This window comes from Aptenodytes forsteri, unplaced genomic scaffold (genome assembly GCF_000699145.1).
Source record: "Aptenodytes forsteri isolate BGI_AS27 unplaced genomic scaffold, ASM69914v1 Scaffold14, whole genome shotgun sequence".
In the NCBI taxonomy this organism is placed as follows: domain Eukaryota; kingdom Metazoa; phylum Chordata; class Aves; order Sphenisciformes; family Spheniscidae; genus Aptenodytes; species Aptenodytes forsteri.
Window position 1 is genome coordinate 1,968,226 of NW_008794457.1, and position 23,850 is coordinate 1,992,075.

The following is a 23,850-nucleotide window of genomic DNA, read 5'->3' on the forward strand; positions in this document are numbered from 1 at the left end:
CTTTTCTGTCCTGTTAAACTGTCTTTATCTCAACCCATGAATTTTACTCTTCCCCCCCGCCCCCCGATCCTCTCCCCCATCCCACTGTGGGGGGGAGTGAGCGAAAGGCTGTGTGGTGTTCAGCTGCCTGCCGGGTTAAACCACGACAGGCTTCTCGGTGCCTTGGGAGTTTCCCTCCTTGGGAAATTTTCCATCTTTTGCACGTGGCCGTGCAAAGTGGCAAACGGCAAAGAGTAGATTGTCTGGCCATGTTCACCCTCTTCTTCCCTCCCCACGTCCTTCCTCCTCAGCAAACTCAGAAGATGTCCAGTCTTTGTCGGATCAAGGAGGAAAGCACTCTGCTGGGATCGTTCACACCACCTCATCCCATAGCTCAGTCATTCCCTCCTCCATTTTTGATGAAAGCCAGTCCAACAAGGTGGACTCTAAATCTGAATGTGGAGAAGAGGAGGAGGAAGGTGCTGAGAAAAGACGCGGGACAGGTAATAACCCTAAGCTCTTCACCTATTTTATGTCTGTTGTGGCAAAAGGGCCTCAGCGGATGACTTCAGTGTCACCTCCATCGCTTCACTGCAGCCTGGTGCCATCTTCAGTCCTGTAGGCCCTGAACCCACGCTTGCCTATGAAGTCTGTAGGATCCTGAGAAGAGTCTGGGGCAGGGACAAGTGAGAGACCAGGGAGGTTTTCCCCAGCTTTGCCAAATGAGCACCTTTGCTCCCAGGAGCTGCCGGGATCAGGATGGTGTTCCCTTCCCTAGGCAGCACACTCTTTGTGGGATCAGGATGGTGTTGTTCCCTTCCCTAGGCAGCACACTCTTTGTCCTATGTGACATCGCAAGCCAAGATGGCTTTCGGTGACCTTCTAAGGGCAAAGGTGGGAGCTCTTTGTAAATGCTGTTATGGTGAATTCAGAGCCCAGCCAGATCTCCTGGTATAATATTCCTAAAGCATCCGGCTTTCGGATAATTGCTTGACCCCCAAATGGAGCCTCTCCCTTGGGACTGTGTAAAATGCCCAGTTCTGCATGTCCCCGACTCACTCAGCAGGACCCGGGACCAAACTCCCATGAGGACCATGTTGACAGCTCATGGAAGGAGCCTTGGCCCTGTCCTTTTAGGTATTGCCGGACGCTTGTTCTTTCCTCTTTCTGCCACCCCATTTACTATAATCTGAACAGGAACCTTTACCAGCATCTAGGGCAGACCCTGATCTGCACAAGCCTGAAGGAAGGGCATGGGGAGACCCTGAGCATGATGCTGGTTTCAGCAGAGTCTCCTCTCCCAGGATCTGAGGGGATGGGGAGGATGATCAGGATCACAGATAGGCAGGAGGCTGACTTTTGTACCCGGTTCTGCACAGCAGAGCATCGGCAAAGCACCGCTAGCAGCAAGGAGGCCGCGGGAGAACTGGACGACAGTCCTGTCTATAGGGCCATCGCCCGCCACCTTGGCATCGATATCTCTGCAGAAGGGCGCGCAGCCCGAAACCGCAGAGGGATTGTCGTCATCGTCCACGGGGCACCCCTGACAGGTACGTGAGCTGCAGCCCTTGGCTGCGAGGAGGCCGGGAAAGCGGGAGAGACGTATCCTGGTGGGCCATGGTGCTTGGTTGATCAGTTGAAGCGAAGCGAGGTAAGCCACAGCTCTGCTGGTACATGAAACAATCCCAGGTCTTTGCCTAGCTGGTACAAATGGCATGGCTCATCTTGTGTCCATACAGCTAGGCTCTCATTCCCCCAAAGAGTGGCCGTGTCCCCGTTGCCTTGTGGGACCACACTGCCTAGTGTCCACGTTGCCTTGTGGGCGCAGTCCCTAGCCCATACTGACCCCCAAACCGTGCCCAGACGTTGCCTGAGACAGCGCTGAGCAGCACAGGCTAGCAAATGGTCTGAATGGTGGTGGGACAGGGCTCGAAACCCTGGCCCAGGGTTGAAGTCACCACAAGGGTCGAAGTCCTCAGCTGAACATGAAGTGGAGGTGATCCACCTGGCTCTAGAGGACAACACTTCTAACCATGCTCAAACTGCCTCCCTCGTGGTTTCCCCTAAAGCGGCACTTTGCTTTCTGACCATCCTTGAAACTTTGAAATCCTGTTCGGGGGATTTCCAGAGCCTGTCCCTGAAAATGCCTCACGTGCAAGTGTCACCAAGCAGTCTTCCTCTCTCTCAAGGCAAGACGTTGGCAGCGGTTGCCCTGTCCAAATACTACGGTGCTGCCTGCTTGTCCATCGACGCCGTGGTGACAGAAGCCATCTCGGACAGGAGCAGCTTGGCAGGGCTCCGCGCCCGGGAGCTGTGCATCAGGGCTGCCATCGAGCAGAGCCACAAGGAGACAGAGGATGCTGGTAAGGAGAAACGCTGAACCCAGAGCAGCGCTTCAGAAACCCACCACGACCATCCAGTTCTGCTTGCTCCAGAGAAGTTTGACAGCCCTTGGATCTCTTAGGGAACATGGGTGCAGCATGTAGAAATGCAAAGCCATTTCATAAAGCATCTCTGGTTATTAAAAAAAAAAAAATTAAAAATCTCTGTTTTAAGGGCTCAGACAGCGGCACTTTTACTGCCCCTGGGCTTCTGGGCACATGTTCCTTTTCCTAGGAGCGGTGAAGCACACCTGTATCTTTCTCAGAGTTTTTTATATTTCCTCAAAGCTGAATCCAGCTTGCTCCTCACGGCCATCAGGCAGAACTGCTGCCCACTTTAACAAGGAAAAAGCCCTCTGAAGTGGCTCATTAAGCACTAGACAACTGACTTTGAGTGTGGCTTCACAAACATGAGAGGAAGGGAAGAATAACCTCCCCGGGGGAGTTTCAGATGAGAGACACACTGCAGATGAGCTCCTTTCTCCGGAGATATTCCTATACACGCTGTCAGGTCACACAGCTCGTGCATGTTGTGCTGTTCTCCATGTGAGACCGGAGACTTTTAGGAAACTTTATTGGGCAGCTGGTGCCCCGAGCTCTGCAGGGTGAGGCCGGACCCTGGCTCTGGTGGGGGAAGTTTTGCATCGCTCAGCTTTGAAGCTGGTTGGGTTGGGAGCTGGTGGGGGGAAGAAGGGCCTGGGTCCTGGGTGGGGTTATCCCACACGGAGGATTTAGCTCCAGTGGAGATGGGTGATGCAGCTGGGGCAGGGCTGCATGTTACAGTCTCCATGTGAAAATGCAGGATGGGTGCAAGGTACGGAGACGATGGTCCTGGAGAACGAATCCTTGGCTTGATCCGTAGGGGAGCTACTGTGCAAACAGTGTCACCCGCGTGCACATTTGTTAGGAGGGACACAGGGCTGTGCATTAAAAACTCTCTGGCTTTAAAATCCGGTATCAGATGGTGTGCTTTATCATGCTAATAAGAGAAGCAGGGAAGGAGCTGCTTCTGGAGAGCAGTGCTGCTAGCGCCCGGCAGGCTGGGGGACGAGTGCTGTGTCCCTACCAGGGCACAGGGCTGTGCCCATTGGGGTGGAAGGTGCCTGCTTGCTCCCCGCAGTGCCCGTCACCAGCCCTGCTGAGCCGTCTGTCCCCTCCGCAGGTCAAAACGCAGAGGTCTCCCTCAGCCTGCAGTTCAGCTCCGAGGCCAAGCACAGCCCAGACGTGAGCCAGTCCAGCTCCGGGGACAAAGTCAGCCTGCAGTCCGTCAGTTCCCGAGGTCGGACGAGCGCCGCAGCGGGCAAGAGGAAGACGGATAGCCACGCATCCCAATCCCAGAAACAGCATCTAACAGATCCGGCAGGCTCCCAGGTGAAGCATGATCTGCACTGGTTAACACCTGGGACCTTTCTGTTGCCTTTGAGAAGTGAAGGGGCTGCTTACAGTGGAGGCTCCGTGTCACCCAGAGCCTGGTGCAGGGGTATATAGCGCAGAGAGCCAGCTGGGCAGGCTGAGCATGGCTCGGGCTGGGAACGAGAAACCCTGTGCTCTGGCAGAAAAACTCTGCTGGGTCTTAACGGTTTGTTGGCAAAGTGCAGTCCTGGCTAACGTGGCTGCAGGCAGTGGGCAAAGCTGCGGGATGCTGTGCCGGGGGCTTGCAAGCTTGGGTCTCTGCTGGCCAAGGGATGTGCCCTCCAGGGTTGTCCCCAGGAGCTGCTGGCCTCCGGTTTTGTTCTAGTCTTGGCAAAGTGCAGTCCTGGCTAACGTGGCTGCAGGCAGTGGGCAAAGCTGCGGGATGCTGTGCCGGGGGCTTGCAAGCTTGGGTCTCTGCTGGCCAAGGGATGTGCCCTCCAGGGTTGTCCCCAGGAGCTGCTGGCCTCCGGTTTTGTTCTAGTCTCCCGCTAGTGAGAAACCCCAGCTCCAAGCCCAGCAGTTGGAATTGTTCGGGAGTTTCCGAAGTGTTTTATTTTTCTTGTGGTGCTCAATGTTGCAGGGCTCATCCAGTTCTCATCTCATCCCTCCACTTCCCTGCGTTCCTGCGCAGCGATGGCTGAGCGTCAGTGGCAGCACAGCGGGAGAGCTGGGCTTTATGAGCTGCGTGCTGCCCGAGGACTTGCTGGTGGCCATCCTCTCTGAAAGGCTGCAGGTACGTGTGGTGGGGGCAAATGATACGTTCCTGCTACAGAGAGACAGGCAGCGAGGTACAATTCGGAGAGGAGGAGGTCTATGTCTGCTGTTGGAGGAGTCCTAGGCTGCGTGCAGGGATCCTTGGGTGAAGCTGCAGATGCCGTAAGTTGGCAGAGTGCAGGGAAGGATCAGAGCCGAGTTGCCTGTGTTGCTGCACTTGGAACAGCGGTGGCTGGTGTCCTTTGACATTTGGGTTTACTGACTAGCTGAGAGCCCAGTGCGTGCGATAGCTGACTTTCTCTTCCTTTTCAACTTTATTCGCAGTTGAGTGACTGCTACCAGGGAGTGGTGTTTGATGGCCTGGAGACCCTCTTTGCACGCAACACGGCGTCTGCTCTCCTCTGCCTGCTCAAAGCTGTCAGAAATCGGCCTTATATCTATTTTGTGAACCTGTTCCAGGATTATGCTTCTTTGAAAGCCAGGGAGACAGCCGCAAAAGAGCAGGAAGGTAAGATTCATCATCTCTGTACCTCTCAAATCTTCTCTCTCAAGCCCTCAGCCTTATCCACGTGTATCTGGGTTACCAGCAGAGCTTGTAAGAAATGTTTTTGTTAATCCTTCCACCTTCTGCCTCAGTGTAGTCAGCACTCAGCTCGCGGTTGCTTAAAATACAGCAGAGCTGAGGCTGTAAGGCTTACCTTAGTCTCCAACGTGAAAGCTTGGGCACAAGTGCAAGCTGTTGTGGCTCAATAACTAACCATCGGCTAGCTGTCCACAGCGCTGGTGCATGTGAGCCGGGCAAGGCATGGGAACTTGCTGACCGCCGAGAGTTTAGGGGATTATCTGAATTTTGGAGCAGGGATATGGGCTCCCCAGTATCTCCTGGCAGGATGACAAGCTGGGTTGGGGCAGAGTTGTGAATCCTCGCAGCTCACCCAGAACGGCAAGCTCTGCTTGCAGTCGCTAATGGTTTCTCCTCTGGTCTGTGCTGAAGGACGGGAGCAGGAAGAAGCTGCCAGGAGGGAGAGAGCACGTCTCTGGGAGATGGATGAGGAAGAGTATGATGCCCTCACTGAGGAGCAGAAAGCTCAGTTTAATAACAGTATACGACAAGTCCAGCGTGAGAGGAAGAAGAGGTCTGTAAGCCTTCCATGGGTAACTCCCCAGGACAGTGTCCCTGAAGGGTTTCCCTGCTCCAGAGACCGGGGTTGAGCTCAGAGGGGTTACAGAGCAAAGGCCAAAAGTGTCTATTACAAGCGGCCCAAGGATGGCCAGTTCCACCTCCCTGGTTCCCAAGGGAGGAAGGACCTTCTTCTGGCGAGATGCAGGGAGCTGGGCTCTGTGCTCGCCTTGCCGCTGCACTTAGAAGTGTCTCCAAGTTATTTTGATTCTCATTTTCGTCATCTCCCTTCTTCACCAAACCAGAGGGGTTGTGGCGTGGATTGGTGTGAGGCGCAGCTGTGCTAGCTTGGTTTAGATACCAGTCCTGCTGTAGGTGAAGTCCCTGCAATGCTGATCTCCCAGGGTTTTCCTTACTTGAGTGACCCCAGCCATAAAAGCTGGTGTCTCTTAGGCTCACCTTCAGCTGCAGCAGCAGTGGGTGAGCCTGGGAGAAGCTCTGATCCAGCAAAGCAGCCGTGTTCAGGAGGATGCATAGGATAAGTGTAAGCCTGTATTAATCCCTGCCTGAAACTGGGTGGGGGGAGACCTGCTTAAAGCGAGTGTGTGTTTCGGCACTTCTTTCGGCCCAGGCTGAAGTTTGTTTCCCTGGGAGGAGATCACTAGGGCTGCTTCAAATCATGATTTCCAGGACAGACAGCACAAGTTTCCCATGGTTCGCGACTGGGTTCCAGCAGGAAACCTGGTTGTTTAGAGCCTGTTCTGCAGGAGGGGAGTTACTGCAGCCTTTGCTTTCTGATTGATATGATTATTCTCGCTAAGGAGCAGGCTATGCCCAGGGAGAAGAAGGGCTGGATAAGCCAAGTAAGTATTGGTGCAGGGATAAGTAGGTGTTAGTGATTTACGAGCTGGTTTACACTGGGAAATCAAGAGAGGGCTTCAGGCACAAGTGTGGAGAGATGGTGGCTCGGTCTTCGGCAGCGTGCTGGAGGTGTCCAGGTGGACCTTATTGGAGAAGCAGCACAATTGAGACCTTATGACAGCAAAGCCTAGATTTGGCTGGCCCTGGAGGTCCCCTCCCACCTTTCCTTAGTTTGGATGTTCCCAGCCTCCCCAGGTTGAGGGAAGTCTATGGAGTTGGTCTGATAGTTCTAACTGGCCTCAGGGTCAATGAAGCGCAGGACCAGCTGGGATTGCAGCGAGCTCCAATTTCTGGCGGTGACTCTCAGGGATGTTTTCTGTTTGGCTTGCTGAAGGGAGATGGAGCAGCTGGCTCGAGAGCTTGAGGAAAAGCACCGGCGGGAGCTAGAACGCTTGAAGGAGGAAGAAGAGCTGAAGAAGAAGTCTAAGCGGGGGAAGAGAGAGCTTGGAAAAGACAAAGATAATGCTTCAGGGAAGAAAAGCCAGCCTGGAGTCAGGCAGGTGGGTGGCTGTGTTTATAGAGATGAGTAAAAGCCCTGGGGACCTTCCCGCTGAGTTGTACCATTCCCCGAGAAGCCAGCAGCCACATGCAGTGCTGGGGATGAGTACCTGGCCGTGAGTAACACGTGGGGCTGTGCTGGGAGACAGCAGCTGGTGTTGGATCATGCTGCTGCTTCACCAGAGATGTTTTCCCATGGGTTTGTAGGAGAGCTGCTCTTCTAGGATCATGCTGCCTTTGAGTCATGGCTTCACATAACCCCATACATTCACTGTGAAGCCCTAGATAGTTTCAGTCCAGTGTTTCTCCCCGCTTTGCGTGTGACTTACACCTCTGAGCCATGATCCGTCTGGGCTGTGGTGTCTTTTCCTACACGTCTGGCAGGAGATACCACCAGGCCTTAGGTATTCATTAGCAACCAGACTTCCCAAAGAGTCAGCCAGCCATGGGGATGCTCAACACGCCAGAAACGAGCCCAGAGGACTGCCCAGGAGTAAGAAGGTGTCTTAAGTTCCCTGTTTGGTTTGGGAAGCTGTTCTGTTTCTCAGCTGGTTTGCAGGTCTCCTCATCAGTCTGGCACCGGGGAGTTTGGTTTCAGTTGAGCTAAACTGGGCACCAGCTGCGTTCTGAATTGGGATTTGTAGAGTACCTAGCACAGGTCTCAGACGAGGCTCGGGGTGCTATTGCAAAGATCATCGCTGTCCTACAGCATTTGAGTTGGTGCCTTGAACCGCTCACTGCTTTTTCCTGCTCCTTCTGCCCAGAACACGAACACATCCACCAGCAACACCAATGTGTCCACCAGCAACCGGTCGGATGTCACCGAGGGGGTAGACAAGAAGGGATCTGTAAAGGAGCACCCAGACTCTGTTGCAGGTGACAAGGAAGATAAGAAAAAGCAGAGCAGGGTTGCCCTGACGGATGCCTGCCCGGCGGTGGTTGTGCAACCCGCAGAGCCAGAAAAGGAGGAAACCAAAAACGAGGCCCAGAGTGACAGCGAGAAGAACTTGGCCCTGAGGTTTAAGATCTACGAGGCATCGCAGAAGGATGTCGCGCATATTTTGTCATCCTGGGACAGGTTTCAGGGTATCCTGCTCTCCCCTCTGAACCAAGAGGAGGTGTGGCACCAAGCAGAAGACCAGCGCCAGCATTTATCCAGCCGCAGGAGCCGGAAGGACAGAGAGAAGGAGCGTCAGGAGAGGCTGGAGAAGGAGCGTGCAGAGAAAGAACGCCTGGAGAAGGAGCGGCTGGAAAAACTGAAGGCTCTTGAGGACTCCAAGTTATCTCAGCTGGAAGGGGAAGGTGCAGGAGGGTCAGCCAGAGGCCAGGATGTCGGGGTGCCCTGCTTGGACATCCAGGTGCTGAGCTCAGAAGATGTGACTAGGAAGATTCTGGAGAGCGGCAAGCTGCCAGCGGCAGAGCAGGTAAAGCCCCGCGAGGCTCAGATGCTGAACCTGCCATGACGTGGGCCCTGGTGCAGTGTGTCCCGCCAGGTGACAATGGCACAGAGCCTTGTCCAGGCCACTGATGATGACCCACAACAGCTCTGCAGCAGCCACGTGGCTGGGGAGGTTCTCAGCATCCCTCAGATGGGTGGAAGGAGGGAGCGCTCTCTGTTCAAGCATCCTGTCCGTTCAGAGAGTTTCCCAGTCTGGAAATCATTAAAAATGGTCCCAGGGCAGGGCAGCTCACGGTCATTGTTTCCTTCAGCTGAGTCACTCAAGGGAGAGGTTTCTCTCTAGGTCCCGCTTGTAGGTCCTGGCACTGCTCTGGAGCCTGCCCACCCCACTGGGCATAAAAACCCACTGCACTCCATAGAAATAAAAAAAAACCCCATTGCCAAAAGCTCAGTGCCTGTAAGGAAGGAGTGTGAGGATGAAGGTGACGGGAGTATAAACGGGGTTTTCTCTTACGCTTTAGATCCTGGATGGCCTGGGACTGGGTCCCTCAGGGCCTCCCATTCCCCCTACCGCTTTTTACTCTGTGATCCGCTACCCAGAGAAGCGGATGGCCCCTGCAGCAGGAGAAGCCCTCAAGCACTTCGTCTTTGTTGTGCCAGAAGGTGCCACTGCAGAAGATGAAAAGAAGGATACCGAAAGTCTCGTGGATGCCCCCGTCGTGTCTGCAGTGAAGGTGCCAGGGCAGGGGCCAGGCCGGATGGGGGCATGGGGGGGGAGGATGGAAAGGATCACTGTGGAAGGGCAGTGAAGACGTGACGGGCTCTGGTGTCTGCAGGCATCTTTTTTTGTCTGTCCAAAAGAGAGAGCTCTGCTTGAGACATAGGGCGGTTCTGTAAGACAAAAAAAATCACCTAAAGCCCTCAACTTCCCTTGAAGAGAGGCTCCTGGGTGAGGAGGGGTCCTGGGCGAGGAGAGGTGTCGTAGGCAAAACAAAGTCCAATAAGGAAGACCCAGTTCCTGGGCAAATATGAAACCGGTAGATGCTGGTTACTTATTTATTCTTTCTCCTGTTTGTTATCAGACCCGCAGCTTTCTTTCCAGGATGGGGATGTCTCAGGGCAGGGCTCACCTCTCCCCCTTTTCTCTCTCCCCTTGGTGCGAAGATGTCAGAGCAGCAGGTCACCCCAACCAGGGGCCGGTCGAGGAAGGAGAAAGCCACGGGCAGCCAGGAGGCTGCGAGGGAGAAGCGGAGCTCCGGCCGGGGCAGGATAGGTCTCCAGGGGCCGGGCACGGGAGCACCCACACGTCCCCCAAAGGTGGACCAAAGTGGCACGGACAGGGTCCCATCCCCAAGGAGATCCGTCAGGTGAGCTGTGAGGGATGAGGTGATCCCTCTGCTTCACGGCCATCTCGCCAAACGAGGTGCATCATCCCCAGCTCTGCATGCACCCTCTGCTGGCACCTCCATGGGATGGCGAGTGTCCACGACCCTCCTCCTTGTCTCGTTTGCTCGTTAGCAATGTCTGAAGACCTCCTCTTTAATTGCCAGGCTGAGCAGCTGCCGGTGGATAGTACCTGCCCGTGGCGAGGTGGAACTGAAGGTCCACTTCAGCTCCACGGTGCTGGGCCAGTTTGATCAGACGCTGCATTTTGAGGTCCTGGGGACAAACCGTCTGTACCAGCTGCACTGCAGGGGCACCTGCCTGTATCCCACCATCAGCCAGGACCCACGGTAAGGCCGGCCCATGGGAGCCTCCCACACTACCTCCCCCTAAACTCAGAACCAGGGCTGTCCCTTGTACCCTGTGACCTTCTGGCTTGGGCAGGGCGTGCTGCCTGAGCAGCCCAGCATCTTTTCCCGTGCTTGGAGTTGGGAAGCAGTACTGGTACCTCAGCCACCAATAAGGGTTATGGCTTTCTGACCAGGTTTTCCGCTTGGAGCATCTCACAGCGCCTCATTTCCCATTTTCTCTCCCCAGGCTGGTGTTTCCTTGCCAGAGGAAGAGCAAGGCGGATGATGACATCATCTCCAAGCAGTATGTCATGAACACGGGTGTATTCCACTTTGGACCCCTGTTGTGTGGGAAGTCAAGAGACTGGTACGTGCTCCCCGCCCCGAGTGAGCATCCTGATGTGCTGCCTGCTCAGAGTGAGGTGTTGGGATGAGATCTCCAGGGCCTCGTGCTTTCATGGGCACGCTTGGAGACACGCTGTCCCAGTGGCACAATTCAGGGCAGGCCCAGGCAGAGACCTGGGAGATACACAGGTTTGAAGGGCCACGGATGTGTGAACTTGAGGAGGTAACAGGCACATAAGTCTTGGAGGAGCTGGGGAGAGAGAGAGATGATCTTCCTACCCGGTGGGTGCCTCGGTGGCCGGAGCCACATGCTGCTTCCAGCCTGAAGGTGACTTGGGGCAACTTGTGTCCCCGCTCCACATCTCAGCTTCACCACCGATGAGATGAACTTTATGGTGCTTTTTTGAAGTGCTTTAAGCTCTACGGGTAGACTGAATGAGCAATTATTCTGCTGATGGTTTTATAAACCATTCATTAATCTGTAATATTAGTAAGATTTGACCTGCCAATGTGTGTGTTGGGAGGGAACCTGCAGAGGAATAAAAATGGGGTTTACATTTTCCTGATCCTCACTGCTGGATAAAGCCTGCCTAAAAAAGTTGTCATTGTAGCTGCTGGCATATTTCTATTTTTAACATTGCGCTTTTTTTTTTTTTTTTTAGTGTTAAAAATGAAGTTCTTGTCTTCATGGGAGCTCTAGAGAGCTAGTGGTATTTTGACAACCCAAGGAAATTAAATCAAAGCAGTTTAAAAAACAAAAGAGGATCTTTAGCCAGGCTGATGAATGGTCTCAGGTGTCTGTTTGCTTTTTTAACCCTTTAACTCCAAATTCTGTTCCACAGCTGAGAGAAGGGACATTTGTTAAATTTAGCATTCCTCTTGGGAATTAATCCTTTCTATTTCCTTCCCTGAGACTTGGAGCTAACCCATGAAATACATGGCAATCTCATGACTTTTTTGAAAGGGATAAGCTAAACTATTTTTAAAACCTCTTTTCAAAAGCATTTTTTTTATACCCTGCAGGGAAGGAAACCCAACAAAGAAGGGGGAAGAACCCTTGTGCCCAGTGTACTTTTATTTTTCCAGGCACCTTTGAATTTATATTTTGTAAAACGCTCTATATTTAAGTGGCCTGTGTGTCGTCACGCTTCTGAGATGGAGGCACCAGGTACGGGGGCAGACATCAAAGTAACGCAAGGATGAACACACATGCCATGCAACGTGCCCCTGAAAGAGATCCTTTTTCTTAGCCTGCTTGTTAGACCGGGGTCTTCCAGTGCAGCCTCCCGCTGCCAGGGCACAGTGCTTTCCTCGATGTGTGATAAAGACGACGGTCCCGGGGTCTCCTCCGCAGCCTTTTCCCCTTTTGTGGACAGGTACAAGGCGCTGCACTATCCCAGCAACTACGAGAAGATAACCATCCTCAACGTCACCCCCGTGGAAGCAGAGGTGCATTTCTCCTTTGAGCGCGATCTCAAAGCGGACACGTTCCTTTTAGACCCTCCCAGCATGAGGCTGAAACCTAACGAGAAGCAGGTAGGAGACGGGCAGGTAGGGCAGGCACCAGTAGAAGGGCCCAGGAGCCATTCCTCCTGCTCACCCGATGCTCTTCCGTATTTCTTTTTGCGGGAACGGCGCTAGGAGCTGAGCATTTGGGCGTACCCCACTTCAGCTGGCCTCGTGGAAGACAAGCTCGTCTGCTGCATTCAGGAGAACCCAGAGCCGGTGGTCTTCCGCCTGTGCTGCCAGGGGGTGCAGGTGGAGCTGGGGGTCAGCCCCAAGCAGGTGCATTTCGACAAGCTGCTTCTGCACAGGTCAGCCGGGGATGAGAGCTGTCAGCAAGTTCCCCTTCTGCTTCTCTTGCTGGCTGTGTGACCTCTCAGATTGGAGGCTGGGCTAGCATCCCTCTTTCTCCCAGCGATTCCCAGTCTCTTGCTCACCATTCCTCGCTGGCTTCGATATCCTGTAACAGCCACGAGCTCCATAGCCCCCCAGCAATGCTGTGCGATGGGCATCTCGATGCATTTGTATCTCATCTGCTCGTTCAGAGAGCAGTCCAGTTGCTCCTCCTTATCTCCCTTCTGTTGGATACACTTCTAACACCAAGCTCTCCCCCAAGGACCTCACCTCTCAGGCTTGTGACACAGAGAAAACGTTTAACTATGGCTTCATATGCGTGGATAGGGCTGCTCCAAGTTGCATTCAGTTGCAAGGCTAGCATGACCGCCGAGCAACCGGTGCTGAGTGTCTTCCTGTCTCTACAGGAGGGACAGCAAGACCCTGGTCCTGCGAAACAGCACCCCACTGCCCGTGGTGTGGCGGCTCAGTGGGCTGGAAAACCTCGGCGAGGACTTCTCCGTGTCGCAAGATAAGGGCATCGTTGGTCCCCGCACAGAGTTTGGCGTGCATCTGTATTTCAAGGCTACGAAGGCTCTCAGCATTAAGAAGACGATCCGACTAGAGGTGAGGGGGACTGTGCCCTCCCCGGCAGAGCAGGGCAGAGTGATCAGCCCTGTGCTCTTAGGGACGGAGACTGTGCTTGAAGGGTACCCTGCAAAGAGGGCAAAAGGATGAGCCTTCATGAGACTCCTTTCTACCCGCATTGCCGGGGGGCCGTGCCCTTAGCAGCAAGGGACTCTCGCTGAAGGGTAATGTTTTGGAAACTAAGTGACTGCCAGGGTGCTCTTGTAGCTGAGCTTCATGGGGCAAGTATATTGTGGAGTCAGGGAGAGGTGTACCTGACAGACACAAGGGTGCTACGACCCCAACTTCTGCTGCCTCAAACTGGGTTCACCAGAAGACGCGGTGCATCCCTGAGCATCCACGTCACCCCAGATAACCAGCCGCTGCCTCCGCGGGGCTTACACCTGGGTTATGAGGCTGCGTCTTGAGCCCGTACTACAACCGCCTTGCTGCTGTGGGTGGTTGAATGCTGTTGCTCGGTTGTCCGGACTTCGGCGTGCTCCCTGCACCCATCCTGGAGTCTGCCTGGGGCTCTTAACACAGAGCAACAAGCTCTCGCCCTGGGATTTTGCTCCCCGTGGTTTAGGGGCTGTATTTCAGTGAGGGTGCTGGGTGATTTAAGAGGAGAGGGTTGATTGTCAATGCCACCTGCTCTGGGACAGCTCACACTTCTTGTGGTTGCTTTTACTTCACTGTGCCTCCCAGGGTGCTTTAGCAGCAGCGTTCCCTGCTGTAGGAGTGAAGAGCTGGGCTGATAGGGTTTCTTACTGCAGCAGAATCCCGCTGGGTCAGCCCGTGAGATGAACAGGTTAGGAAAGCTTGGGAGTCACAAATGCTTGGCAAGCAGGGGAGGTCATGGTGGAAGCAGCTGGCAGAGACAAGGACTTGTATGTTGCCTACCAAAGGAATTTAGGAGAATGGTCTGAGCAGTGGTTGTTTCTCACCGCCTCAGGTTTCAGATGCAGAAAACGTCCTGGGGATTGTTCAGATTGAAAATATCCAAATCCTTGCAGAGGCCTACGATGTTGCTCTGAGCATCAGCATTTCTAAAGGTCAGTGGATGACCCCAAAACAAAGTAGCCTGGTGCATTGCATTGCCTTGGCAGATGGACAACCAACGCGGGTGGGGTGGGGTGGGGTGGGATAGCATGCAAGCATGGCACAGGTAATTAAAGCACATATCCTGCAAGCTGCATGGAGTGAAGCACTGTCAGGGCACAGGCAGCCTTGAGTCTCTCGCCTCTGAAATTTGAAGTGTGCAACTTCATGTGCAGATTGGTTTGGAGGCTTTGAAACAACAGCGATGTGAACAAGCAGTTGGCAACTCCTGCAGGCTCAGCACGGCACATGGAGTTGTTGGATCTGTGCTTGGAAGCAAGGAGATGGAAACCGAGCTCCTTAGCTGCTAAGCCCTGCAGATACTCTCCAAGTAAGAAGAGAAAGGGCAGCGAAGTAGCTAGAGAAAACTTCCAAGAAGGGAAACCTGCTGAGAAGGGTTGCGTGCCGCCTGAGAACTCCAAATATGTATCTTATCACCTGGTGTAGTCTACAGCAGCTCACAAATATTCACCATTTCTTACCTCGCTCTGTGGGTTTTCTGCAGGTACCGATGGCAGCGTGGATTTTGGAATCCTTAAGGTCCTGGATGATGCGAAGCAAGTGCTGACTCTGAAGAACAAAGGGAAGTACGAGATTGTGTACAGGTGGGTCCAGCTGCCTGGTCTGTGAATGCATGGTGCCACCATCTGCCCAGGCCTGCATTCTCCTTCTGTCCATGACTAGAACCCGTTCCCATGCCGGCTACCTCACAGTTCGGGTAAATACAAAACCTGGGCTCTCTAATGTCAAATATTTTAACAGAGAGTCCAGCTACACACCAGCAGTTCTTGACAGCTCAGCAGGAACCAGGAGAGACCCTGAAACTTAAACCCCTCACTGCTGAGATTCATTTTCTTCCTTTGAGGGTCAGCTCATTTCTCTTTGAGACTCTTTAAAGGAGAGAATGAAAAAAAAAATCTGTGTCGAAGTAAGGTTACAGCACTCCTGATTGTCTGCACTCTGTGTCAAGATCTGGGGTTCCCCAAGCGGAGCTGGGCTCTTTCCCTTTTATTATTTTATGGTCCTATGCAAAGTCCTGGCTGTGCTGATGGCACCGGTACTTTTAACTGCAGAGGTCTTCGTTCCTTCCCTTTCTCCCCAGTTTCAAGCTGGAAACCACAGATACCAACATACCCGACCTGGCATCCCACTTCACTGTCCAGCCGCAGAAGGGCGTGCTGACTGTCTCCGAGCGCCCCGTGCAGGTCCAGCTGCTCTTCCACCCCAAGATGGAAATGAATATTGAGGAGAAACCCATCCTGCACTGCCAGGTGAGCTGCCTGGGCCAGGCGGTGTTAGCACACCATGTCTTGGGAGTGTAAGCAGGACACGTGTCTTCTGGAAGGAAGGCTGGGGAATCCTCTCTCATACATACGCAATCAAGTCTTTCAGAAACAATTTGTGATGCTTCCTAAGCAGAGCTGAAAATCTGGCTCTGGAGGAGGCGTTTAAACAGGGAGGGTGAGCTGAGGGGGACTCGGGGTGGCATCAGGGGACAGAGATAGAGGCTGGCCTCTGCTGTATTTACCAACCCCTCCTCCGGTTGCAGGTGATTGAGCCCAGCATCTGTGAAGGAGGCGAGACCATCGCCATCATCCCAGTGAGGGTGTCAGCGAAAGCTGTGTTCAGCAAGTACAGCATTTACCCTGCCTCGCTCATCAACTTCGGTGCCATGATGAACGGCACCAGGAAAACCTGCACCTTCACGCTGGAGAACGAAGGCATCCTCGACTTTAAATTCCTCATCTACCGAGCAGACCAGGATGCACCTGTATTGCCAAGGAAAAGGTGAGAGAAGACCCGCACCACCCTTCCTGCCTGAGGAGGCACCGCAGCATGGCTGGTGTGTGACAGGTCACTGTCCGTTTGCGTCACTGGCTTGTGGACAGGGAGCGGAAAAATGCCTCAGCGTCCCCGTGTGTAGGACGAAGCTGGTGATATAGCTGATCTGTCCATAAGCTACAGCAATAGGTGCTGCAGGCAGCCCTCCGGGAGCCATCAGGAGCAGGGAGGCTTTCCTCCATGGGGAGGAAGGCCAGCTTTGGCCTCAGAGAAAGGCAGAGGGAGCTCAGCGTGATGGATGTTTTCTGCTTTCTCCTCTCAGCGCACATCAAATGAAATCTGCCTGCTCCCACGAGAGTGAAAGCTTAAGCAAAATGACTCCCTCAGTCAAGCAAAGCAAGCACTCGCTGCAAAAGGATGCAAACCTCTTCATGCAGGTGGGTGGCTCCTGCTCCCCGACACACGCCGCTGCAGGTGGTGTGGGAGGATGCTGCTGTGCCCAGGCTGCGGGCTCATCGCCACGGGATGGGACATGGTCTGCGTGATGGAGGTCCATCATCTCCCAGCCACAAGGAGAGGCAGGAGCTGCTCAGTCGCACTGACAGTCCCGTGCTCTGGCTCAGACCTGTAGTTGTGGGGTCAAGAGAGGGGAGCAGGTCCTGTGTTTGGTAGCTGCTAGCCAAAATAGGTCTGTGAATATCACAGATGCGGAATGTCCCTGTTTGAACTCCCAGGCCATAGATATCAGATGACCTTGCTTTTTCTTCTTCCCAATCCCCTCTTTCCTCTCATCATTTCTCACGGTTATTTCCGCTCTCCTGTTTTACCCCTGAAGGTTGAAGGATCCCAGCTACCACCTTCACCCTTTACACCCAAATTCCTTTCCCTATGCCACTCAGGACAGGCCTGCAGCTCCTCCTGGCTTGTTCATCTCATCCTGGGGCTGCCTTTGGGCCATGGAATCATCCCTCCCTGCCCTGGGACTGGGGGCTCGGGCCCGGCTGGAGGACAAGGAGTGGCATACTCCTTGCTGGGGCTGCTCAAGGTAAGGCTGTTAGACGTCAGCCTCTCCTGGGACTCTTTCTGCAGGCTCGCTTCACTGTAGGCATGTTCACGGTGTACCCTGGCTTTGGCTCCATCCCTCCTGGGGGCCAGCAGATGATCACGGTGGATTGCTACGCAGAGCCACTGGGGACATGCAAGGAGCACCTGTCTATCGATATCAGCGACAGAGACCCCAAGGACAATCCCCTCGGCATCCCCTATACCCTGTTTGCCGAGTCCTGCCTCCCAGGTACGCCCCGTCCGCAGATTCCCATGGCCAGACCTGCTGCTGATCAGCACCTAAACTTACTGCTTGATAGAGAGGCACCCTGACCCTGAAGTCCCATCTTAAAATCCTCAGAGGTTCCAGTCCTTTTCAAGTCCGCCAGTGGCGAGAGGCTGGGAGGGATGCGTGGAAGGATAAAAGGAAAGCAATACCCTTTAAGAATGAGGGTGACTGAGCTCCACCCTCACAGCCAACTCCCCCACCCAAGGTTGGGTTTTGCAGTGACCTGGGCAGAAAGGGCTTATCAAGCCTTCTGAGAGGCCAACAGGGTCCAGATAAATTCAGCAGGAAGGCTTCTCCAGCCCCAGCCCTCCCTCTGGTCTGCTTGCAGCATTTGTGGTTGACGACATAGAGTCCATCTTTGAGGAGCATCGAATCTGCAGCAACATCAACCTCTGCCAGATCCTACAGACAGTGGAAGACAAGGGCGTGTTCATCACAGATGAGAACAAGTTTATCTTCACCAATGTTCTGGTTGGGCACCGGGCCGCAGCTCGCTTCAAGATCCGCAATGTGGACAAAGTCCCCTGTGACGTGGTCCTCTCCGTCAAACCCATCCCCGGTAAGGTAAGAACAAGAGGCCAAGGTGGCTGTTGCTCTTTAAAGGCTGGGTGATAGCCTGCCTTGTTCTCCAGATTCATTCTCTTGCCCAGACTAGTCCAGCTCGGTGCAGGTCAAACTACAGGGGAGAGCAGCAATGCCGGGGCGACAGTTGGGTTGAATTCAGCGTGTTTCAAGCAAGGTTTTGGCTCACCCCTCTGGGTCTTCGGTGGGAGACCTGAACCCTTCTGAATATCTCTCGGAAGCGCACTCAGAGGGGGGCTTTTACTGGACTGATGTGCCAGGGCTCAAAGCAGACCATCTCCTCAGGCTCCCTGGTCTTTTCCTTCTCCTTAAAGGCCAATTCTAGATTATTTGCAGGGTTTTCCCTGCAGTCTCTACCTCCCATGTATGCTGGGGTGGCTGCCCAGCGCTCAGAGCAAGCTTTTGCACCCCTGGGCTTTACGGCAGCTCCCTGTGCGAGGTCAGCACCACTTTGGAGTCACCCCCTGAGATGGAAGGAGCCTGTCCAGGGAAGCAGGAAGGAAAACGCTGCCTGGGGCTGTTCCCCATGATGCATACATGAATAAGACTGCATCATATTGAAGGATGTTTTCTCCTAACACCACCTTGCGCGTTCCCTCAAGCTTAACAGCCGCGTTAGCGACGTTTTTGAGGTGGATCCCGTTCGGATGTGTGTGCCCAGCCGCTCCCACGCCTTTGCTACGGTGACCTTCGCTCCACAAACGATGCAGAACTACCAGTGCACTTTTGAGGCTTCCCTTGATGTCCAGGCAAGGTAACTCGCCCTGTGAAATCTTGGGGGGGGAGGACACCTTTCTGATAGCTGCCTCTCCTCTGGGAGGACGTTAACTCTTGTTAACCCTAATGCTTTCAGTAGCCTTAGGTAGAGGGCTTAGCATTAGATAATATCGGAGGCAGTAACTACTCGATACAGCAGAGCAGAAAAATAAGGGTCATGGCTTAGCCTATATGAGTGGCTACGAAGACAGTGCAACATTAGGTGGCCAACTGGAAGTTATTGAATCAGAAAGCAATGGAGATGTGCAACAGCTGAGCTGGGGCTTTCCAAGGACAAAGGTTAGACGAAGAGGTTTCTGTGCCAGCAAGTCAGCATGCATTATTCCCTCCTTGTCTATGTTAAAATGAGATGATTCGATGCGATTACCTGGGGTATATTAAGATAGTTTATGTTAAGGAGCGATTGGACCCCTTATGGAAGAGGAGCCCAGTTCCTCTGTCCTGGGACCTGTGTTCGTATCAGGGCTCTGACCTGCTCTTCCCCAACCCTCTAGTCGCTGAACTGGGACAAGATAAGTCAGCTTTCTGCCCTAATAAGCAATTCCTGGTTTAGTGTCCTTGGAAATAGTCTTTACTGATGGTGTTATTTATTTACTTCTCCCTTCTTGCTTTTATACTGTTTTCATGCTGTGCCTGTGCTTTTTGCATATGTCTCGTATCACTGCAGCCAGTGAATTTGCCGTGTGTCATCTGTTGCCTCATTATTTACCTGCTCTACTGCGTGATTCAATGAAGTGAAATGATTTTTAACTGTTATTCTGGAAGGCTCTGGCTCTTCAGAGCAGATTCCTCTTGTGAATGGCCCTGATCTGACTGGGACGAGAGGGGTGAGGGGGAGCTGTGTCGTGGGGTACCAGGAGCACCAGCCAGGGAAAACGCAGTGGGTGGCACTCGCTTCACTGCTTGGCAAGTGGGAAATGGGTTAGTACCAGCCGTAGCGATTTCTCCTCTGCCTCTCCTGCAGCCCTGCAGCAATTAAAGCACAAAGCCTGACCTTCAATATCAGTGGAGATGGGAATCTGCCTCGGGTGACGGTCCTGCGCCCGGTCCTTCACAATAAGAGAGGGAACCCTCTGCTGCTCTTCAAGAAGCTGTTGCTGGGTGATTCAGAAAAACTCCCTCTGGTCCTTCATAATGGTGGCATCGTACCTGTCCAGGTGAGGACCTGCTCAGGGAATGCTCTGGTCTGGGAACAAGCCCTTGTGCCATGGAAGAAAGGCGCCAGAAAACATGGTAGAGATGCACAGATATGGTAGACACGCTACTCTATGCGTGCAGTTGAACATCAAACGAAACCCTTTCCTTGTGCTCAGAGCCACTCCGTCGCAGGAGAATAACCCCCTCTGACTTTCTGGAAGATGCTTTGGCAAACCAGCGGGAAGAGTCTCATTTCTCAGCCAGATCCCTCTAGGAAAGTTCCGTCAGCCCTTCACCTTTGTCTCCGTCTCCTTTGCAACCACTGCTGCTGTCTTCACTAGTGTCGACCCACCCTTGGGTTTTGTGCCGGTTACTCTTTCCGCTCTGTGCCTCAGGGAACTGCGTGGGAATGGGTCTCAGAAATTCTTCTTAAGGAAATGACTGACTTCTACTTTCCAGGAAGGGTGTTCCTCTTGGAAATGTGGTTTTCTGACCAGTCTGTCCTTTTCAGTTCAACACAACCCAAGGAAGTTGGTGGGGTATTTTTCCCCGTCTCTCTTCTCGCGCTTTGGTTCTCATGTGGGAATGTGTGATGTCCTAGTTACATTAGATTGTATTTGATCACATTTTACTACGTTTTAATTGAACTCAGTTGTAGTTTAATTACATTCTGCTCGTTACTTTTAGTACTTTCTCTCCTGTTTGGTTATATTTTAATCATATCCCAGTGCCTCTGAACACCTTTTTTTTTTCTTCTCTTTTTCTTCTGTCTGATTTCACTTAAACTTTGTGCCAAGAGCTGTGTTTGAAGCAGGGAAGCGTGCTGGGTTCCCCGTGCTGGACCAGCAGCAGTAGGGTGTCAGTCTGCGTGCCATCCTGTACGCGCACCAGCGTGGTCGTGCTCTGTGTTCCCTTTTCTCAGTTGATGATAGACCTGTTGGATGAAGGGGGAGTTTTCTTCCTGAAAGCCAGGCCCACCACACACTGCATCTACCAGGCTGCAGGCGTGAAGGAGGACTCTCCTGGAGAAGGTAAATTCGTTAACCATGAAGTGTGGTCATCCACACAGGGAAAATGTGTGCCCTGCTCTTGGCTTGGCCGAGCAGCAGCCAGATGTTAGACATCGTTTCTTTCCTGGGGCTCTCTGTTACCCCTAGCTTTTCACGTGGACTCTTTGCAGGGTTTCCTCCTAGCAAGTTGTAGGAAGTTTTTCTGTTCTTCTGGACGTGGTGGGTTGAGTTGTGGGGAATTATCACCACTTGAATGGACTGTCTGAGGTCTCTGCTGCGTGTGGGGAGTTACCGGTCTGAACGGAGGCAGCCCTTGAGCCCACAGCCAGCCAACAAAAGCCAAAACCACCCTTTGACTCAGCTTCACGTACGGCAGGAGCTGGCTGGAGGCAGTTTGAGTGAGAGCTGGGTGTTAACCTGAGGCTAAGACACTTAAGCAGTGATATGCATGGTGGTGTCATAGTCTTGTGAATACAGGAGGAGGGTCTGGAACTGGTGATGGGAGAACCTGTGCTTAGAGGCAGCTGGGTTTCAACTTCTTATTCCTCTTATGGCCCGTGGAAATATTTCCTCTGTACGGCTGTATCACTTGTCTCTGATTTCCATTGCTGTGCAGAGAGGAAGCCCCACACCGCTTCCCTGGTCCTGCATCACGGGGAATTAGCAGAGTTTGACGTGCTTTTCAAACCCAACCTGGCCCAACGTGTGGAAGGGAAGATCCACCTGTCAGTGGTGGACAACCCCTATGAAGAGACCAACATTCAGCTGGTGGGTGAAGGCTACGAGGATGACTTCACGCTAGATAACATCCATGGACTAGTGGCAGACAGCAAGGAGGAGAACACTGAGGGCAATCTGGAGGAAGACATAATCGAGGGTAAGAGAGGAGAGGCTGCCAAGATGGAGCAGGGAACAGGAAAATACGCATTTCTGCTCACCCTGTGCCGGTGCAGGTGTGGTCCAGACTTAGCGGACAGATCCTGTTGCCTTTTGTAGCCTGCAGGGCAGCCACACTTGAGAATACAAGGGAAGAGCCTCTGTCAAGGGGGAAGCATGCAGGCTAGCAGGGAAGGGTCAGAGATACCAGCGTTCAGCTGAGTATCTCTAAAAGGAGGTCTGCCAGCCCACGGTATGCTATGGAGATGAAGACCACGTATGATAATTTGTGTCCTCTATATAACCAGACCTGTGCGGTCGCCCACCGGACCTGGTGGTCTGTGAGCGTGCCTGCCATGTGCACGGAGGCAGTGCGTGCTGCACTGCACGTCCCCCTGCACAGACACAGCCACGTGTTTAGGGACGTGTCGGGGTGTATCTCTGAAAGCGGTAGGATGGGGAACGGCATCTCCCAGAGGGAGGAAGGCTTGGAGCGAGGAGGGGAGTTGGACATACGTGTGTCTGTGCGTGTGAGGGGGGTGGATGGACCTCACCGCACGCTGAGACCCCTTGCTCTCATTCTTAACAGCTGCCAGAGTGGATCACATCCAGTTCGGGGACTGTCACATCGGGACACCCTACCCCGTGACCTTCACCATCACCAATCGCAGCAGGGTGGAAGGGATGCGGTTTGAGTGGCTGGCAGGCACCCCGTTTCACTTCTCCCCCCAGGTGAGTTTGGACAGCTCTGTCTTTCCCTGCTGCTCGAGCCCTGCCCGGCGGGTTCCTGGGAGCTGGCAGGGAGTCACCACGTATCGGTGAGAGCCCACTCCAGTGTCACGTCCCTGGCTTTGCTGGGGCAGGGCTGTCAGCCCCGCAGAAAAGGCTTTGTGTTATGGGAGGTGGCATCTTTTGTTTGTACTTTTCTCTATCAAACCTCAGATAAATACACAGTAAGATGCGGATTCCTGGCACAGCTGCTCACCACAGCAATCCCTTTGCTGTCAGTCCTGCCCTTGCCAGTGATTCCAGTTTGGTCTTGGCTCTCTGGTTCTCCCTAGGTGGGACACCTCCATGCTGGCTGTGCTAAGGACATCACAGTGACCTTGAAATCAGATGTCGCAGTCGCCTTCAAAATGCACCCTGTGAAGTGTAAGGTGGCTAGGATCGCCTTCCAGCTGCCGCCAGAGCAGGTTACCGACTGGGACGACCGCCTGCGCACCGTCAAGTGGGTGGATGCCGTGAAGGGCCCAGCAGCCACGTGGCCTGTCAAGAAGAAGGTAAGAAGCACAATAGCAAAAGCTAACCGAGCTTCTACAAAAAGAGCTGCTGACGGCAGCAGACCGCCGTCTCTGCTGGCTAAGCAGCTCCTGCTTCCTCCTGACATTTAATCCATCTGTGAGGTTAACCAGCAGTGTGTTTTAGGGGAGAGGCGGATGCCCGGTGACCTGATATGCTCACACAAGATGGGGAAGTCTTTTTGACAAGACACATTTAGCCACATGCAAGTTATCGGTCTCTGCCAAAAGCTGAAGTGTTGCAGCCTGTGTTGAATGGGAGGTCACACTTTATGATAACACATTTTATGGTGTTAAAATCTCTTCATCTGATTCAGTGCCTTTTCACCAACAAGGAGTTAAATCCACTGTGCTCTGTCTCTTGTTTCGGAGAGCAACACTAGCACTCTTCTGTGTATGCTGGCTAGCCCACCAGCACATCGTGGGAGAGCTCTGAGCTCTATCTACACCGATACCAGAGATTTTGGTTGCGGTCTCTATAACGTGTGGGATATCTCATTACGGGGCAGCCCAGGCGCTGTATGGCAGTCACGCAGGAGCCCGGAGAAATATCATCTCCAGAAACTCTTGCTTTTACTGTCATTATTGCCAAACACGCTTATCTTGGGTGATGGTTCTTCCCTAGTTTCTGAACCATTGTAAGACCTGTAAAACAAACTTCTTCCCCATCAGAGCATCAGCACTCGGAGACTTTCCTAGTGAGTTCATTCCCGCCCCAGAATGCCCGTCCCCAGCCCCCACCAGCGTGGCTGTTGCCCCACACGTGATATCTGGACAGCGCTTTCTCTTAAGATGTCATGGTTTAACCTCAGCCGGCAACTGAGCACCACACGGCCGCTCGGTCACTCTCCCCCCCCGGGTGGGATGGGGGAGAGAATCAGAAGACTAAAAGTGAGAAAACTCGTGGGTTGGGATAAAAACAGTTTAATAATTAAAATAAAATAATAATAATAAAAGAATATGCAAAGCAAGTGATGCACAATGCAGTTGT

General features: G+C 53.3%; 1 protein-coding gene across 1 annotated transcript in view; it reads left to right on the top strand.

Annotated features, from left to right (window-relative positions):
- LOC103908466 (hydrocephalus-inducing protein homolog) overlaps positions 1-23,850 on the top strand; it is a 147,677-nt gene that overhangs the window by 32,275 nt on the left and 91,552 nt on the right. Inside the window, exons 18-46 of the mRNA XM_009290851.1 lie at positions 291-482; positions 1,359-1,529; positions 2,169-2,342; positions 3,523-3,731; positions 4,405-4,506; positions 4,812-4,995; positions 5,482-5,623; positions 6,863-7,028; positions 7,791-8,450; positions 8,947-9,159; positions 9,590-9,792; positions 9,976-10,158; positions 10,406-10,525; positions 11,880-12,039; positions 12,145-12,317; positions 12,768-12,966; positions 13,919-14,018; positions 14,570-14,669; positions 15,167-15,335; positions 15,614-15,852; positions 16,169-16,283; positions 16,936-17,140; positions 17,508-17,743; positions 18,364-18,515; positions 19,503-19,695; positions 20,598-20,706; positions 21,302-21,562; positions 22,151-22,293; positions 22,623-22,841. Coding sequence (XP_009289126.1) covers positions 291-482; positions 1,359-1,529; positions 2,169-2,342; positions 3,523-3,731; positions 4,405-4,506; positions 4,812-4,995; positions 5,482-5,623; positions 6,863-7,028; positions 7,791-8,450; positions 8,947-9,159; positions 9,590-9,792; positions 9,976-10,158; positions 10,406-10,525; positions 11,880-12,039; positions 12,145-12,317; positions 12,768-12,966; positions 13,919-14,018; positions 14,570-14,669; positions 15,167-15,335; positions 15,614-15,852; positions 16,169-16,283; positions 16,936-17,140; positions 17,508-17,743; positions 18,364-18,515; positions 19,503-19,695; positions 20,598-20,706; positions 21,302-21,562; positions 22,151-22,293; positions 22,623-22,841 — 5,492 coding nt within the window. The remainder of the gene's footprint in view (positions 1-290; positions 483-1,358; positions 1,530-2,168; positions 2,343-3,522; positions 3,732-4,404; positions 4,507-4,811; positions 4,996-5,481; positions 5,624-6,862; positions 7,029-7,790; positions 8,451-8,946; positions 9,160-9,589; positions 9,793-9,975; positions 10,159-10,405; positions 10,526-11,879; positions 12,040-12,144; positions 12,318-12,767; positions 12,967-13,918; positions 14,019-14,569; positions 14,670-15,166; positions 15,336-15,613; positions 15,853-16,168; positions 16,284-16,935; positions 17,141-17,507; positions 17,744-18,363; positions 18,516-19,502; positions 19,696-20,597; positions 20,707-21,301; positions 21,563-22,150; positions 22,294-22,622; positions 22,842-23,850) is intronic.